The sequence below is a fragment of the Hipposideros armiger genome, unplaced genomic scaffold (assembly GCF_001890085.2).
Source record: "Hipposideros armiger isolate ML-2016 unplaced genomic scaffold, ASM189008v1 scaffold_64, whole genome shotgun sequence".
Taxonomy (NCBI): domain Eukaryota; kingdom Metazoa; phylum Chordata; class Mammalia; order Chiroptera; family Hipposideridae; genus Hipposideros; species Hipposideros armiger.
The window spans coordinates 631,059-645,786 of record NW_017731414.1 but is presented as its reverse complement, the minus strand read 5'-3'; the positions used below and the strand labels follow the sequence as shown (position 1 = coordinate 645,786).

General features: G+C 49.9%; 1 protein-coding gene across 1 annotated transcript; it reads right to left on the bottom strand.

Annotated features, from left to right (window-relative positions):
• Window positions 1-432: 432 nt before the first annotated feature.
• Window positions 433-14,251, bottom strand: TMEM38A (transmembrane protein 38A). The gene is made up of 6 exons (XM_019642049.1): window positions 14,043-14,251; window positions 5,594-5,750; window positions 5,120-5,304; window positions 3,997-4,084; window positions 2,827-2,944; window positions 433-2,030 (listed from the first exon to the last, which is right to left on the bottom strand). Exons 1-6 carry the CDS (start codon window positions 14,164-14,166, stop codon window positions 1,791-1,793), a joined length of 912 nt encoding a protein of 303 aa, XP_019497594.1. The 5' UTR covers window positions 14,167-14,251; the 3' UTR covers window positions 433-1,790.
• Between the last annotated feature and the right edge of the window lie 477 nt (window positions 14,252-14,728).

The following is a 14,728-nucleotide window of genomic DNA, read 5'->3' as shown; positions in this document are numbered from 1 at the left end:
TATTATTGAGTTTTGAGAATTCTTTATATATTCTGGATACAATCTTTTATCAGATGTGTGATTTCTAAGATTTTCTCCCAATCTGTGGCTTGGCTTTCATTCTATTAACAAGATCCTGCACAGACTCTTAGCTGCAAATCTCAACTGCCCCATTAATCCTTCCGCCAACTTTGAAAGGCAGTGATAATCATCACCTCCTTTTCCCCCAAACAGCCTTGGAAAAGGAGAGGCCCCATGACTTGTCCGTGGCAGAGGAAGGATTCAAACCCATGTCTGCTTAACCCCAAATCCCACAGACCCTACTTACAGCCACCATCTCCCACTGACGATCAGGGGCTGCCACAAGCCTCATTCCCCTCTGAGTATCTCTAATGACACAGACCCCCACTGTGTCCTGAGGCCGAAAAAGCAGGAATGAATCAGACAAGCCAACAGGGCTCTCTCACAACATTTATTTGCTGAACCTTCATGCCGAGCTTTGATGGACATGCAAGAGGATGAATTCAGGGCCTTACAGCCTCAGGACCCACCCAGCTCCCAGGCATCACCGGATCAAGGCACTTTCCCAACAGCTGGGCAACACCTGGGATCCCACCAACTTCACACCGATCTCAACACAGCTGCAGACAGACGGCAGCCTCAAGCCAGCCTGGTCTAGGCCAAAAACCCACCTAGCACTGGCCATTTTCAACCCACCCACCCCTCTCGGATATCCTGGTGACCTAGATTGAGATGGAGGTGGCTGGATGGGGCCCTCAGCTACCATCCCCCTAGCTCACCCGGAAGCAAGTTCCCAGCCCACCCACAGCAGCACAAGGCTCAGTACACAGTAGGCAGCAGCATGTTTGTTGAGTGACTGAGTGAGCAGCAATGAAGGATGGCAGCATGAGAAAGGCCTGATGCTTTCAGGGACCAACAGCAAGTACTTGGAGCCCCTGAACAGAGCTGGACATTGGAACCCCCACCCAGCCAGCTATACTTCTTTGGTTTGGGGGCAGCCTGAAGCCAAGGATCAGAACAAGCCTTTCCCACCCTCCAAGCTCTCAAGTCTGGCCTAGACATGTCTACTGAAGGCCTCCTTTGTGCCAGGTAACTTGTAGGGTTCTCCGGTCCACAAACACAAATGATCTAAAATGCAAAGCTGTTTTCAAGCACAGTGAACACCTGTCATGGCCTCTCCTCCTGACTGCATGGTGCTTCTGAGCTTATAAGGCTAGTTCACGTCCGCCTCATATCAGCCCTTGTGTGCAGAGGAAGGCCGGGGTCCCCACCGTACAGATGGGGAATACAAGACTCAGAGAAGGAGGCACCTTGCCTAGGGACGCCCAGGAGGAGTTGGCAGGAAGATGTGGAAATCATAGCAGCTGCCTTGCAGGAGGTAATTAGGAATCATCCCTCAAGTGAATGAGTCTCAACACGGCTTGAAATTCTTTTGGAGTCAAAACTTAATTTCAGAGAGGAAATAACAGAACCAAGAACATAACTGCCAGGGCTTCTGGCTGGGACCACTGCCAGGATTCTGTGGCCTACCCTCCCAAAATCTGTGACTCTACAGGAGCCCGGCAGAGAGGGAGCCCCATTCCTACAAATGCCTTTCACGCCCATGTCTCATCTAACCCCTCACATCAGCCCTGGAGAGGGGGCTGATGGCCTCAGTTTGCAGACAGAGAAGTTGAGGCCTAGAGAGGGGAGAGTTGAGCCCAGGACACCTCCCCCACCACTGGTGTGGCTCTGAGGGTTCTGGGTCTGGGTCTTTTCTCCAGCACCCCACAGGCCCCTTGGGCTGCCCCCTAATCCGCCTTCTTGGTCTTCTTCTTCCTGGAGCCCTCGCTCAGCTCCTCCTTGGACTTGGCCGCCATAGCTGAGTGTGGGGAGCCAGGCCCACTGCCCCCGTGGGACCCTCCATGGGCTCCTCCGTGGTTGTTGTGGTGATGTTCACCCCCTAAGGCTGTCCCAAACAGGACAGGGCAGATGTAGCCCTCCATAACATCAAAAGGGGAGCTGTGGGAGTGGGTGGCTGTCAGAAACACCTGAGGTGGGGTGGTGAGGGGACAGGGAGACAGCGAAAGAGCCGGAGGGAGACCAAGGCAGAAAGCAAAGAGGGAAGGGAAGGAGAGGGGAGAGAAGGTCAGCCAGGTCAGGGTCAGAGGTAGCCCAGACCCACCCCTCTGGTTTCACACATCCCCAGAAGGGTGACCAACTGTTCCGGCTTCCCGGGATGCAGGACTTTGGTGCTAAAGCTCAGACAGTGCTGGGCTCACCGGGATGTTTGGTCACCCTCTCCCCAGAAGTACTCCCACACCTGGGCTCAGGGAGGAGCTATGCTTGGCCTGGAGTCGCTCACTCCCTTTCGATGGCCTGTGGTCACCTCCCAGATCCAGCAGTGGAGCGTCCCAGCTTCACAGGGAGGGAGGCGAGCACAGCTCTTCAAGACCCCTCCTGGGGGTGGGGTGACCCCAACTCGAGGACTGACGATCAGACCAGCACCATTTCTGGTATAGTCTGAGTCTCCAGCATCCTGAGGGGGTGCCTTCCCTGCATCTTGTCCCTCTGCTTTCCACAAAGCCCCAAACAGACCCCACACACTCCTGCCCACCTCTCGGCCTTTGCCCAGGCTGGGCCTCTGCCCAGAAGGACTTGTTCCCTCACTCCCATCCCCACCTGCTGGAATCTGCCCTTCTCAGACCCTCCTCCATGCACGGACCTACTGGCAAGCTCCCACCCCCTATTCCCACTTAGAGCTGTTCCTGGACACCCAAGGCTGTGAGTCCAAGCCTCCCAGCCTGGGAGGTGGGCATGGGCATGGATCAGGACAGGAAAGCTTACCTTACAGGACACCATGAACATGGTGAAGATAAAGATGAGAGTGGCTTTGGACACTGGGAGCCAGCGCGTCTGCTGGAGGGTGAAGAGTATGGCTCCGTATAGGCTGGCCTTGGTGGGGCTGGCAGGGGCAGACATGGTTACCAGGAGGCACTGTATAACTCAGGCCTGTGTACCCTGTCCCAAACCCCCTTCTCTGCCTGCCCCCAGTCGGCCCCAGCTCCCATCCAGCTTCTGGGTGGAAAATGGGAAAATGCCTATATGGTACAGAGGAGGTGGCGTCTCTTTATGCAGTAAAGGGTTAACTTGGCCCAAAGAGAGATCTGGCCTATGTCTCTGGCTCCTGGGAGACGCTCTCTAAGCCCCAGGGATGCCCTGCCTGATAGAGGGTCTTTGTTTACTTGGGGTCTTGGGATTACACCAGATAGTAATAGTGTGATTTAGGGTGAGGGTCTTGGGCCATGCGGTATCAGCTTGACCTCTGGAGAGGTTGGAGGCTGAGGTCGCCCAGGCAGTCAACTAAGTCTGTGTGACTGAGCCCCAATAAAAACCCTGGACACCAGGGCTTGGGGGAGTTTGCTGGTTGGCCATAGTCAATGCATATAGTCACACATGGACGCTGGGAGAAACAGGGGCCATTTGCACAGCTCCACTATAGTTTTACTTATTATAGATTGGGAGAAAATTTAATTAGACCTAGCCTGTAAGATCTTTTAAAAGTGTATTAGGCTAAATGCAGTTTGGGGTTCTGGATGTTGCCATCTGGCCCTTCCCACCATTCCCCCACTTAACTCCTGCCACACTCCCCACCCACACTTCATGCCCCATGCTCCCCATCACACTCCGTACCCCTACCCTGCAGAACTAGGTAGAATCATTGTTCTTTTCTGACTTGACAGTTGGCAGAGGCGCTGGCCTCTGTCCAGTGGCTCCTTTCCCAGAAAACTCCTATTCACTCTTCAAAACCCAAATCAAGTGTCTCATCTCCCTGCATCTCTGCCTGCTCCTGCTCCCTAGGCAGAGCTTTGGTTCCCTGTATGGGTTCCCCCAGTCATGTCCCCTGGAAACTTCTAGAAGGCAGAATCAGGGCTGAAGCCTCCAAGTTACCAGAAGTATCCAACCCAGGGTCTAGCCGGAGCACAGAAAGTACAGATGGGGAGGACGGGTACTCACAAAGACATGTGCAAGATCTCATTGGTTTCTGGCTTCCAGACTCCTCGGAGCAGCTGCTCAAAGTTGGACATGAGGGCGACCCCAGAGCCTACGAAACAGGGGACTGCTTAATGAGCCTGCCACCCCCAGCTTCCTGTCCTTCTTGGCTGAAAGAAAGCAGACCCTCTGATCCTGGAGTCCCCTCCAGAGGGACAATGAGCTTGGGGTGTATGATGATCAGTTGCAGATGGGGAAACAGGCTCAGAGTGGGCAGAGTCTTGCTGAGGGTCACACAGCACGTTTGGAGCAAAACCAGCATGAAGGAATCGAGCTAATATCCCACCTGCAAGTCTTGGACAAATCTGGCTCGTCTGTCCTGATGACCCCAATCCAGGACCCTGAGCTGTGCAAGAGGATTCCAGAGTGTCCCCTACCCCCAAGCCTCTTTCCTTAGGGTTCGGAGCTCTCAATTTTTCTCAAGCCACTTGCCCTCTGGGAGATATGCTATACCCCTTAGGAATTTGCTCTGTAGTACATGCTTCCTGAAGAGAGAATAAGGAAACCCACGTGGTGACATAATGGTTAAATTTCAAGAAAGAATCTTCCCATTTACCCCAAATGTATTAGCTAAAGAGGCTTGGATGCCTGCTAAAGGAGCAGCTGTGTAACTGGGATCCCGGATATGTACCACTGCACAGGGGTTCACAACTGGGGTAATTTTGCCTCCCAAGGAGCCATTTGACAATGTGTGGGGACATGTTTGGTTGTCACAACTGGGAATGGGGCGTGCTGCTGGCAGTTGGAGGCCAGAGATGCTGCTAAACAGCCGACCATGCACAGGTTGGCCCCCATCGCAGAGAATGATGCAGCCCCAAATGTCACTAGTGCCACAGCTGAGAAACCCTGCTCGAGATACCAGCTGTCATTGTTTCATCGTTGTCCTATTTACTTTTGACAGTTACATTTCTGGAAGAATCTTCTCATTTGCCCTAAAGATATAGGCTAATGGGGAGTCTGTCAGCAATGCTGACACCCCTTAGCCTGGAGCAATGGATGTGCCAGCCAGGGGAGCTCGGTATGTATCACTGAGCAGGTGTTCTCTACTGGGGTGAATTTTTGTTGTCATCGTCATGGTCCTGTTTACCTTTGACCCAGCCGGTGGCGATCATGACGAACCACCCATGGTGGTAGTGGTGGTGTGCATGGTGGATGCCCACAGCAATCTTACGGACTCTCACCACCTCCTTCATGGCCACGAAGATGAGTTTCACAGGCAGGAAGCAGACACACTTGTAAAAGAGGTCCAGGGGGCAGAAGAAAATCAGGTACCTTCGGGAACAGAATGCCAAGCATCAGTGGGAGACAGACTGTGAGGGCCCTGGAGAGGCGAGGCGATGTCCACAACCCCACTCCCACCCCCACCCCCCACATGCCTGGCTCAGGACAGAGATGGGCAATGAAGACTGGTGTGTTCAGGCCATGGAGATTGTGCTGGTGGATCCCAGTTCCTCCAACCTTCCATCTCCCTGGTGGCTGGGTCACCCCTGCCCAGCCCGCCCCCCAGACCTCCCCGCTGCTGCTCTGCTCTCCCATGCCCTGCCAGCCTGCCAATGCTTACCAGACGGCCGAGGCAAGCAAGACGCTGGAGTTGTTGCTGAAGTAGTCAATCAGGGGCTCCCCAAGGAGCAGATCAGCCAGGATGTAACTCCCGAAACAGTGCAGCATGGCGCACAGCCAGGACGCTATGGGGTGGCGCCGGGACAGCTCCACTGCTCCTGGCGGGGGAAGCGGGTGGAATCACACAGTATTTGTCTTTTGGTGACTGGCTTATTTCCTTTAGCATAATATCCTCAAGGTTCATCCATGTTGTAGCAGGCATCAGAATTTCCTTCCATTTTAAGGCTGAATAATATTCCAGCAGACACAGAGAAGGTGTTGTGAGTTGAACTGTGACCCTAAAAAAGATATATTGATGTCCTAACCCCTGGAACCTGTGAATGTAACCTCTTTTGGAAATAGAGTCTTTGTAGATGTAATTAAGATGGGGTCTTTAGGGTGGGCCCTAATCCAATACCTTGTGTCCTTATAAACAGAGGAGATGAGACACAAGGAAGAAGGTGATGTAAACATGGAGGCAGAGACAGAAGTGATGCAGCTATAAGCCTGGAACACCCAGGACGCTAGCCACCTCCAGAAACTAGGAAGAGGCATGAAAGTTTCCATCCCAGAACCACTGGAGAAAGCACGGCCTCACTGACACCTTGCTTTTGGACTTCCGGCCTCCACAATTGTGAGATAATAAATTTCTGTTGTTTTAAGCCACCCAATTTGTGATCCTTTGCTACAGGAACCACAAGAAATTCATACAGAAGGCCATGTGAAGACGGAGGCAGAGACTGGAGTGATATGTCTACAAGCCAAGGCATGCCAGGGATGACCAGCCACACCAGCAGCCAAGAGCGAAAAGCCTGGGAGGATCCTCCCATAGAGCCTCCAGAAGGATCCAACCTGCTGACACTTTGACTTTGGACTTCTGGCCTCCAGACCCGTGAGAGAATAAATTCGTTTGACCACGGATAACTGAAACCACAGAAAGCAAAACCACAGATAGGGGAGGGGGGACCACTGTAGTTCATAGATATATGTACAGTGGTGAAGGTAAAAACACAGGCATGGGAACAATACAGACTGATGTTAGGGTGGTGGTCATATCCAGAGAGGGAAGCAGGGGAAGGGGTAGGGTTGGCTGTGTCTGTCACTCTATTTCTTTAAAAAAAGGATCTGAAGCAAATCTATGTTCACATTCGTTAAGTCTGAGTGGAGGGGACAGAAGTATCTGTGACATTTTGTGTGTTTGAAATATTTAATCATCAAAACTAGCAAAAACAGGAGCCCCCCTAAAAGCTGGTAAGCAGGGAGAACATGGAGTGTTCTCATGCCTCATCGTATTGGGCTCCACAATCTGTATCGAGCTCCCCGTCAGGGTCTTACCCCCTGCCCCATCTCTGATGGCCGTGGACAGGGGTCCAGGAACAGGAGGTCTCACCGCAGGCAGTGGGCACTCCAGGCTGTTCCATCCACAAGAACCCACAAATAGGTTCCAGAAGACTCTTAAAAGTCCACGTTCACAGTAGCACTATTCACAATTATCAAAGGTGAAACAACCCAAGTGTCCATCAAATGATGAATGGATACAAAATGTGACATATCCATACAATGGAATATTATTCAGTCTTAAAAAGGATTGACGTCCTTATCAGGGTGATCACTTCATAAGTATATAAATGTCTAATCACTATATTGTATACCTGAAACTCATGATATGTTGACAGTGTCTGGAAACTAAATTAATTTTAAAAAAGGCATGAAGTCTTGGTAGATACTACAACATGGATAAATCTTGAAAACATGCTAAGTGAAAGGAGCAAGACACAAAAGGCCATACAGTGTGTGATTCTATTTATATGAAACGTCCAGAACAGTCAAATCCACAGAAACAGAAAACAGATTAGTGGTTGCCAGGGGCTGGGGGAGGGAGATGGGGAGTGACTGTTAAGAGGGATTGGGTTTCGTTTTGGGGTGATGAAAATGTTCTAGAACTTATATATTACATATAGGTGGAGTTATATAACATGGCCTTTTGCATTTGTCTCTTTCACTGAACATATTTTCAAGAGTAATATTCATTTTATTGTTGTATACTATTCCACCACAGAAATAGATCGTAAGTTATTTACCCATTCTCTTGCATATACCATATTTTATAATCAGAAAATTGGCCTAAACAGTTATAAAATAGTCATGGGGATGTAAAGAACAGCATAGGGAATATAGTCAATAATATTGTAACAACTGTATGGTGCCAGGTAGGTACTAGACTAATCAGGGGGATCCCTTCTTTAATTATTTATTCATTTATTTATTCATTTATTTATTTTTTTAGCTGAGCCATCCTGCCACCTGTTGGCAGCTCAGCGGCAGCTCAGCTTGGGCTGGGAGTTGAACAGGCGACCCTGTTGCTCAGAGCTTGCACTTAACCAGCTGAGCCACTCGGCCGGCCCAGGGGATCACTTCATAAATTATATAAATGTCTAACCACTATGCTGTATGTACACTTGAAACTAATATAATATTAAATGTTAACTATAATTGAAAAAATTTTAAAACCTGGTTTTCTCTTCCCTCTAAGCAATCTGTATCAACTCCTTAAATAAACAGAGCCTGGCAAGAAAAAAGCAGGCCTAATAAAAGTTGTTCTAGAGGAAGCCATCAACACACTTCCCTTTCTCTTCCTCAACCCCACCAACTAACCACGTGATCTTGAACAAACTATTTTTCTCTCTGCAGCCCTTCCTTCAGTCAAGTGCAAACCCTTAATGCCTTCTTTGCCCAACTCCTAACGATGGTTGGAATTGAATTTTCCTTCCTCAACCTCACCCTGGAGTTACAAGTGCCATGTGCACCTTCTCCGTGCCCTCAGGTTGTCTTAAAATCTCAGCATTTACCAAGGTCCTACAGAACTTAAGAGAGCACAGTGCTCTCTTCTCTGGGGTGAATTGTCTATTTAAAACACTGCCAGCTGAGAGTTAATCCTTCGGAGCAGCTGGTGGGTCCTGCAGGACCGGGTCAGGTGAGGCACCCATGTTTTGCAGAAATGGATACCTCTGCATTTAAAAATAACCCCCGGGGGTTGAATTCTTTCCAGGGTCTTTCTTATGCCCTTTGGGACTATCCCAGGGACCAAGAGTGGGGGTGGGAGCCTGGGTTTTTCAGGAGTAGAACAGGCTCCGTGTTTGCACCATGGATGAGTCCTGGTAGAAAAGTTAACACACGCCTGGGTTTTAGCTCTGCTGCTCACTCCAGCAGGCCTGCAAATGACTGCCCCCTCCCAACCTCCAGCCTGTTTCCTCTGCTGTCAAAAGAGAATGCGAGCACCCCGTTCACTGAGCTGTACTGATGACTTAACACAATATGCATCATTATCATTATGCTTCTTGTCATTATCAAAACCCTCCCGGGAATCCTGGAAAGACAGGGTGCGTCTCCCCATTGTCATCGATGGGGAGACTAAGGCTGATAGGGACAGCCTGCCCTCAGGACCCACAGCAAGGCAGTGGCTGAGAAACTGTCCCCCTGGCTCCTTCCCTTGACCACACTCCTTGGTTTGGGGACAGCACCTGGAAGCAGCAGAATGTGGTTTACCACCAAAGCTCTCCCTTCTCCCAGCTTCTATTTGCTCGTGTGTATGATGCGGGTGCTGCCTGGGACTGAGGGATTTCTTAGACATACAACTTTGGGATCTTGTCTTGGGCAAGAATAACCCCAGTGCGATTATTCATTTCAAAAGGTGCCCGTGAGGATGAAAAGAAATTGCTTAGTGCTTAGCAATGATCTGAGTTATTCTGGGAACTGAACTGAAATGGGAAGTACCTGTGGGTGGAAATTCTAGTGGATAAATTTATAAAAATCAGCTCTGCCTGAGGAAGGAGGAGGAAACCCTGATTGGTCCCGAGTTCTAGCCTGTGATGGGCTCCATGACATTCCCTCTCCAGGAGTCCGTGTGCTGTCTGTGGATGGCAGGACAGTGCTAGAAGGCTCCCCAGAGCACTTTCAACACTGCCCCTTGTTCTGTGCTACTTAGTCTGAGGTCTAAACATGGGAGGAGTATTGACAGAGTCTTTCATTGACTCTAAGTCCTCTTTTGATGATTTTTTTTTTTTGTAGCTGAGCCATCCTGCCACCTGTTGGTAACTCCGCAGCAGCTCAGCTCGGGCCGGGAATCGAACCGCTGTTGCTCAGAGCTCACACTCTTGAGTGAGCTCTTAACCAACTGAGCCACTTGGCCGGCCCGACTCTAAGTCCTCTTTTCCTGAGCCTTCAAGTAAAGATCTCTGCCTCAGTTTCCTTCCTTGTAGAAGGAGTTGGTAGTCCCTGCCTCTCGAAGTTGGAGGATGAACAGCTTCCTACCCTCAAAAAGCTTACAATTCAAGCCAGAGATCAAGGAACTGTGCTCTTGGCTCCCACAGCATTTTAAAAATTCAAACCTTAGCCAAGATGTCCTTCAATAGGTGAATAATTGAACTGTGGTACATCCATAGCATGGAATATTATTCAGCACTAAAAAGAAATGAACTATCAAGTTACAAAAAGATGTGGAAGAGCTTTATTGCTGAGTGAAAGCCAGTCTGAAAAGGCCAGAGACTGTATGAAGCCAATTCTATAACATTCTGGAAAAAGCAGAACTATGGAGACAGTAAAAAGAATAAGGGGGGTTCAGGGTGGGGGTTACGGGAGAGTGATGAATAGGTAGAGCACAGGGGATTTTTAGGGCAGTGAAACTATTCTGTATGATACTACAATGGTGGGTGCATGTCATTGTAGATTTGTCAAAATCCATAAATGTATAATACCAAAGATTCCTAACGTAAACTATAGACTGGTTGATAATGATGGTGACAATCTATGATAATAATGTTTACATGATAAGAATACTGGTTCATTGACCATAATGAATGTACTTCGCTGGTAAGAATGTTGACAGTGGGAAAGGCTATGTGTGTGTGTGTGTGTGGTGGGGGTGGTCAGTGAAACTGTACTTTCAGCTTAATTTTACTGTGGATCTAAAATAGCTCTAAAAAATAAAGTCTATTAATTTAAAAAAAAGAAAAAGAAAGTGTTCCAACAGCCAAATCACATGTCCAGCTTCCCTTGAAAAACCAGTTCTGGTTGTTTCAGCCCCAACCAGGTGGAGATAGGTAGGCATGGCTGGATCTCACCTAGGGACAGTCCCCACCTGGCTGGCTTATCACTTCCCATATATCAACTGCCTGGCCCTAGGAAGCACTGGAGTTTGAGATTCAGTCTAGATCAATGGTTCTCAACTGAAGTTAAATGGCTGGGACACTGGCAATGCCTGGGGACATTTCTGGTTGTCACATGGAGTGTGTTACTGGCATCCACTGCGTGGAAGCCAGGGATGCTGTGAAACATCCTGAAATGCACAGGATGGTTCCCAACACAGAGAATGATCTGGCCCTAACTGTCACTAGTGCTGAGGTTGGGAAACCCCGGTGCAGAGACCTGGGTCTCATCTGGGAAACACCTGAAACTAATATAATATTGTATGTCAACTATAACTGAAGAATAAGTTTTAAAAAACATTTAATGGTGTAAGATAAAAGCACTTTATAAAACATATTGTATTGGCAAAGGTATAAGAAATAAACAATATTTCAATTTTCCCAGTCCCCCATTCCCACCCCCCACCCCCAAAATACTGATGCTGGTGCTACTCCAGTGATACTGATTTAAATGATGGAGGGGTGCTGTCTGGACAAGAGGATTTTTAAAAGCTCCCTAGGTAGGTCTAATTTGAGGACTGCTGGTCTGGAAAGTTGTTTGGATGGGTCAGGCTTAAGGTAACCAGTATTGTCATTCATTCATTCTATCATTCCTTCAATCATGCAGCCAAAACCCACTGCTTCCTCCTCTCTTCTTGCACAGAGCTAGGGGTCTTAGAGGTGAGTCAGACCCAAAGCCCCTGCCCCAGAAGGAGTTCCAGCCTTTTGCAGTCCATCACTTCTCAAATGTGTGCTTATGGGGATCTTATTCAAATGCAGATTCTGATTCAGCACGTCTTGGTTGGGGTGTGTGTGTGTGTGGGGGGGGCCTGGCATTCTGTATTTCTTAACCAGCTCCCAGGGGATACAATGATGTTGTTCACCTGAGGATCACTCCGAACTTTGACCCAGAAAATGCCTGCATCCCAGGAAACACATTCCCCACTGCCTTACGAATAAGTGTAAGTACCTCTCCCAAGTGCCTTAGACACATACTACCACTGACAAAGTTTTCAATAAATCTTCACAACAGCCAGGAAAGGAAGTCCAGGGTTATTTTTTTACCAATGTGCCCATTTCACAGATGAGGAAACTGAAGCTCATGGAGATGCAGTAACCAGCCTATTTACTCAGTGCTAGAGGCAGAACCGCTCTTTATTCGAAGGCCAGCTTTACTCTCAGCTTCACATGTGCTACCTATGCGATCACCCAGGACCCTCGCACTCAGAAGGGCCCCACATTCAGTTTGATGTTCTGCAGTCACTGTCTGGAAATTCTTAATTTCTGAACAAGGGGTTCTGCAAATGCTGGAGCTGCTCCTGCAATCAATACATGGCTTCTGAAAAGAAACCTTTACAGAGACTCAGCAGGAACACCAAACTGGAGGGCTAACAGCTAAGTCAAATGCCTCCCTTTCCTAAGGGGAAGCAAGTACCTCAGAGTAATCCTAGTGATTCTTGGGGTTAGTCAGACCTGGGTTGGAATCCCAAGGTCAGCATCTACCAGCCATAGAACTGACCGCAGTGCCTGCATAAATTAGCTTAGCCTCTGTTTCCTATTTCCCCAGTTACAAAAGGAGGGAGTTGAACTGGGTAGGGGTTCTCAACCTTGACAGCAGACAGCAGTCACTGGGGGAGGAGAATTCAAATACGAGCATGCCAGAGCCCCACCCCAGACATTCTGCATCAATTGGGGGTGGGGGTTAAGAGCGCCCAGGAGCCTCTAATTTGCAGCTAGTGTTGAGAACTGCTGAACCCTCTCAACCTTCAGGAACCTTCAGGCTCTAGTACTTCTAGTTCAGATGACTTACTCTGGGACTGTAGTAGGAATGTCCTACTCCCAGCCACCCCGGAGACCCCTTTCCTCCAGACACTTGTGTCCTACATTCCTATGGGGCTCTTGTTCCACAGTTTGAGATTTCCCAAAGTGTGCTGGATTCCGTACTCGCCCTGGAACTGGCCGAACCACCAAGATTTCGTCCCCAGACAGGAAATACAGCCCCTTGGTCATGCTACTATAACACAAAGCTTTGCAAAGTAACTGCTCTCAGAAAAGATTAAAAAAATATATAGGTCCTGGCCTCTGGCCTGGCAAAAATAAAACGTAACAAAAAAGCTTGGCAAGAAGAGTATAATCCTATTTGCATAAGATCGTGGATTTACATCTGTAACTATGGGGTTATAAATGCAAAGAGAGGTCTGGAAGGGTGGTCAGAGAACTGTAATTCTCTCCTTTTTCCTTTGTGCTTTTTGGCTGGAATTTTAAATATACTCGAGCACCTATTTTTATCATCTAAAAAAATTTTCCATTCTGAGAATATAGGGGTAATTTACATTTAAGTGGGAGAAAGGGTCACAAAGTTTTGGGGTGATTGATCTTTCTCCTAAAGCTAAATTCTACTGTCCATTTATTTTGCTTGTGTGCTGGAATAATTAAAATACTAGGAGATGAACAAGAATATTCAGTGAACCTTGTATAAAAATAGAACACATTCTATGGAGGCCACTTACCTTCATTTAATTTTTTTTTTCTTTTAACCCTAGAAGCTGGGTCTTCCCCTCTGATTCTCTATGGAGGCCTGGAGATGGTGGGAGAAGGCTGACCCTAAATCACCCTGTCCTAGAGCTGGTTCTGCTCAGTAAGTGGAAAGGACTCGGGCCAGGGCTGGAAGAATTCCGGCAGGGAGCGGAGATCCAGCACAGCTTCTCCATGGCCGCAGCGGGGAGGGGGCACCGGTGTCACTTTTTCTGAACCTGACCCCAGCACGACCAGCCCTTATATAGACACTCAGCTGCCGCTCCCGCTCGGTGCGCCAAGGGCAAGGCGGGAGGTCACGGCTGCGGGCGGCCAGGACATCTGGCCGTATCCACAGCGCCGACCCCCCGCCTGCGCCCTCACCAGGACCTGCGCCTTTTGCCCAAGTTCATGCGAACTTCTTTTCCCAGGACCCCTGACCTTCTCCGCCTGTCCCCTCCCCAGCACCTGTTCCCTTTGCTCTGAACTATCACGTTCCTCTCCCTTCCTTCCAGCCCTCATCTGCTTCCCCTCCCCCATCCCCACTATCTCGGGGGGCTTCTCTCCTTGCCCTCCCTCGTGTCTCCCCACTGCCCGCCCGGTATGGGAGAACCCCATGATCCCATAACCTGTATGATCCCCCGAACCCGTCCCTGGGACCCGTCCTCCCCACGATCCTGTGCTTCCTTCTCCTCGCCCCCCGCCCTAGCTCACCTGGCTCATACTTGAGGTAGAGGATGGAGACGATGAAGTAGCTGAGGTCGAAGACGGGGAAAAGCGGCACCCGCGAGAAACTGAGTGCAAGCTCGTCCAGGCTCAGCGCGGTCAGCAGCTCCATGGCTCGCGCCGGGTCCCACCCCAGCCCCCAGCTGGGTGCGTCCCGCCGCCCGCGGCCCAGCAACTGCTCCCCCGCCGCTGGACCCGCCCTCGCCCTCAAGGCACCGCCCCCAACCCGGCCCCACGGGAGAGGAGGGGCAACGGCTGTCGTGGAGCCGTGCTGTCCCTAGGAGCCCAGCCGATCGGTTGTCCCCTACTCTATCTTATCTCTCCTTTGGGCCATCACGACCCCATTCAGCTCAGCGAAGCGGGGTGCTGGCCCTGTGGAGTGAGTTGGACAGGGAAGCTGTCCATTGGGGAGGAGGGGTCCCTCACTCACAGAGCCCACCCAGGAGGAACGGATCAGTCAAGCCTCGTCCAAATGAGGCTCGATGAGGATCCACGTCCTTTGTGGAGACCTCGAATCGGCACCTCCATCCCCCGTGGGGTCTGATCAATGATAAACCCCATCCTCCAGAACCCAGGGGTCCCTTCGGTCAGGATCCCGTCCTCTATGCAGCTGTCATGACCCCAGTCCTCCATGTGTCTCCATAACTGATGACCCCCATCTCCCACGGGGACCT

What these genes read in the sequence shown, in the direction of transcription:
- TMEM38A (XM_019642049.1), bottom strand. Translation starts at nt 14,166, where the DNA reads ATGGAGCTGCTGACCGCGCTGAGCCTGGACGAGCTTGCACTCAGTTTC. An exon ending in TTGCTTGCCTCGGCCGTCTG is followed by an intron (nt 5,305 to 5,593) that starts GTAAGCATTGGC and finishes CTGTTCCCGAAG; the next exon opens with GTACCTGATTTTCTTCTGCC. An exon ending in TGTTCATGGTGTCCTGTAAG is followed by an intron (nt 2,031 to 2,826) that starts GTAAGCTTTCCT and finishes ACCCCACCTCAG; the next exon opens with GTGTTTCTGACAGCCACCCA.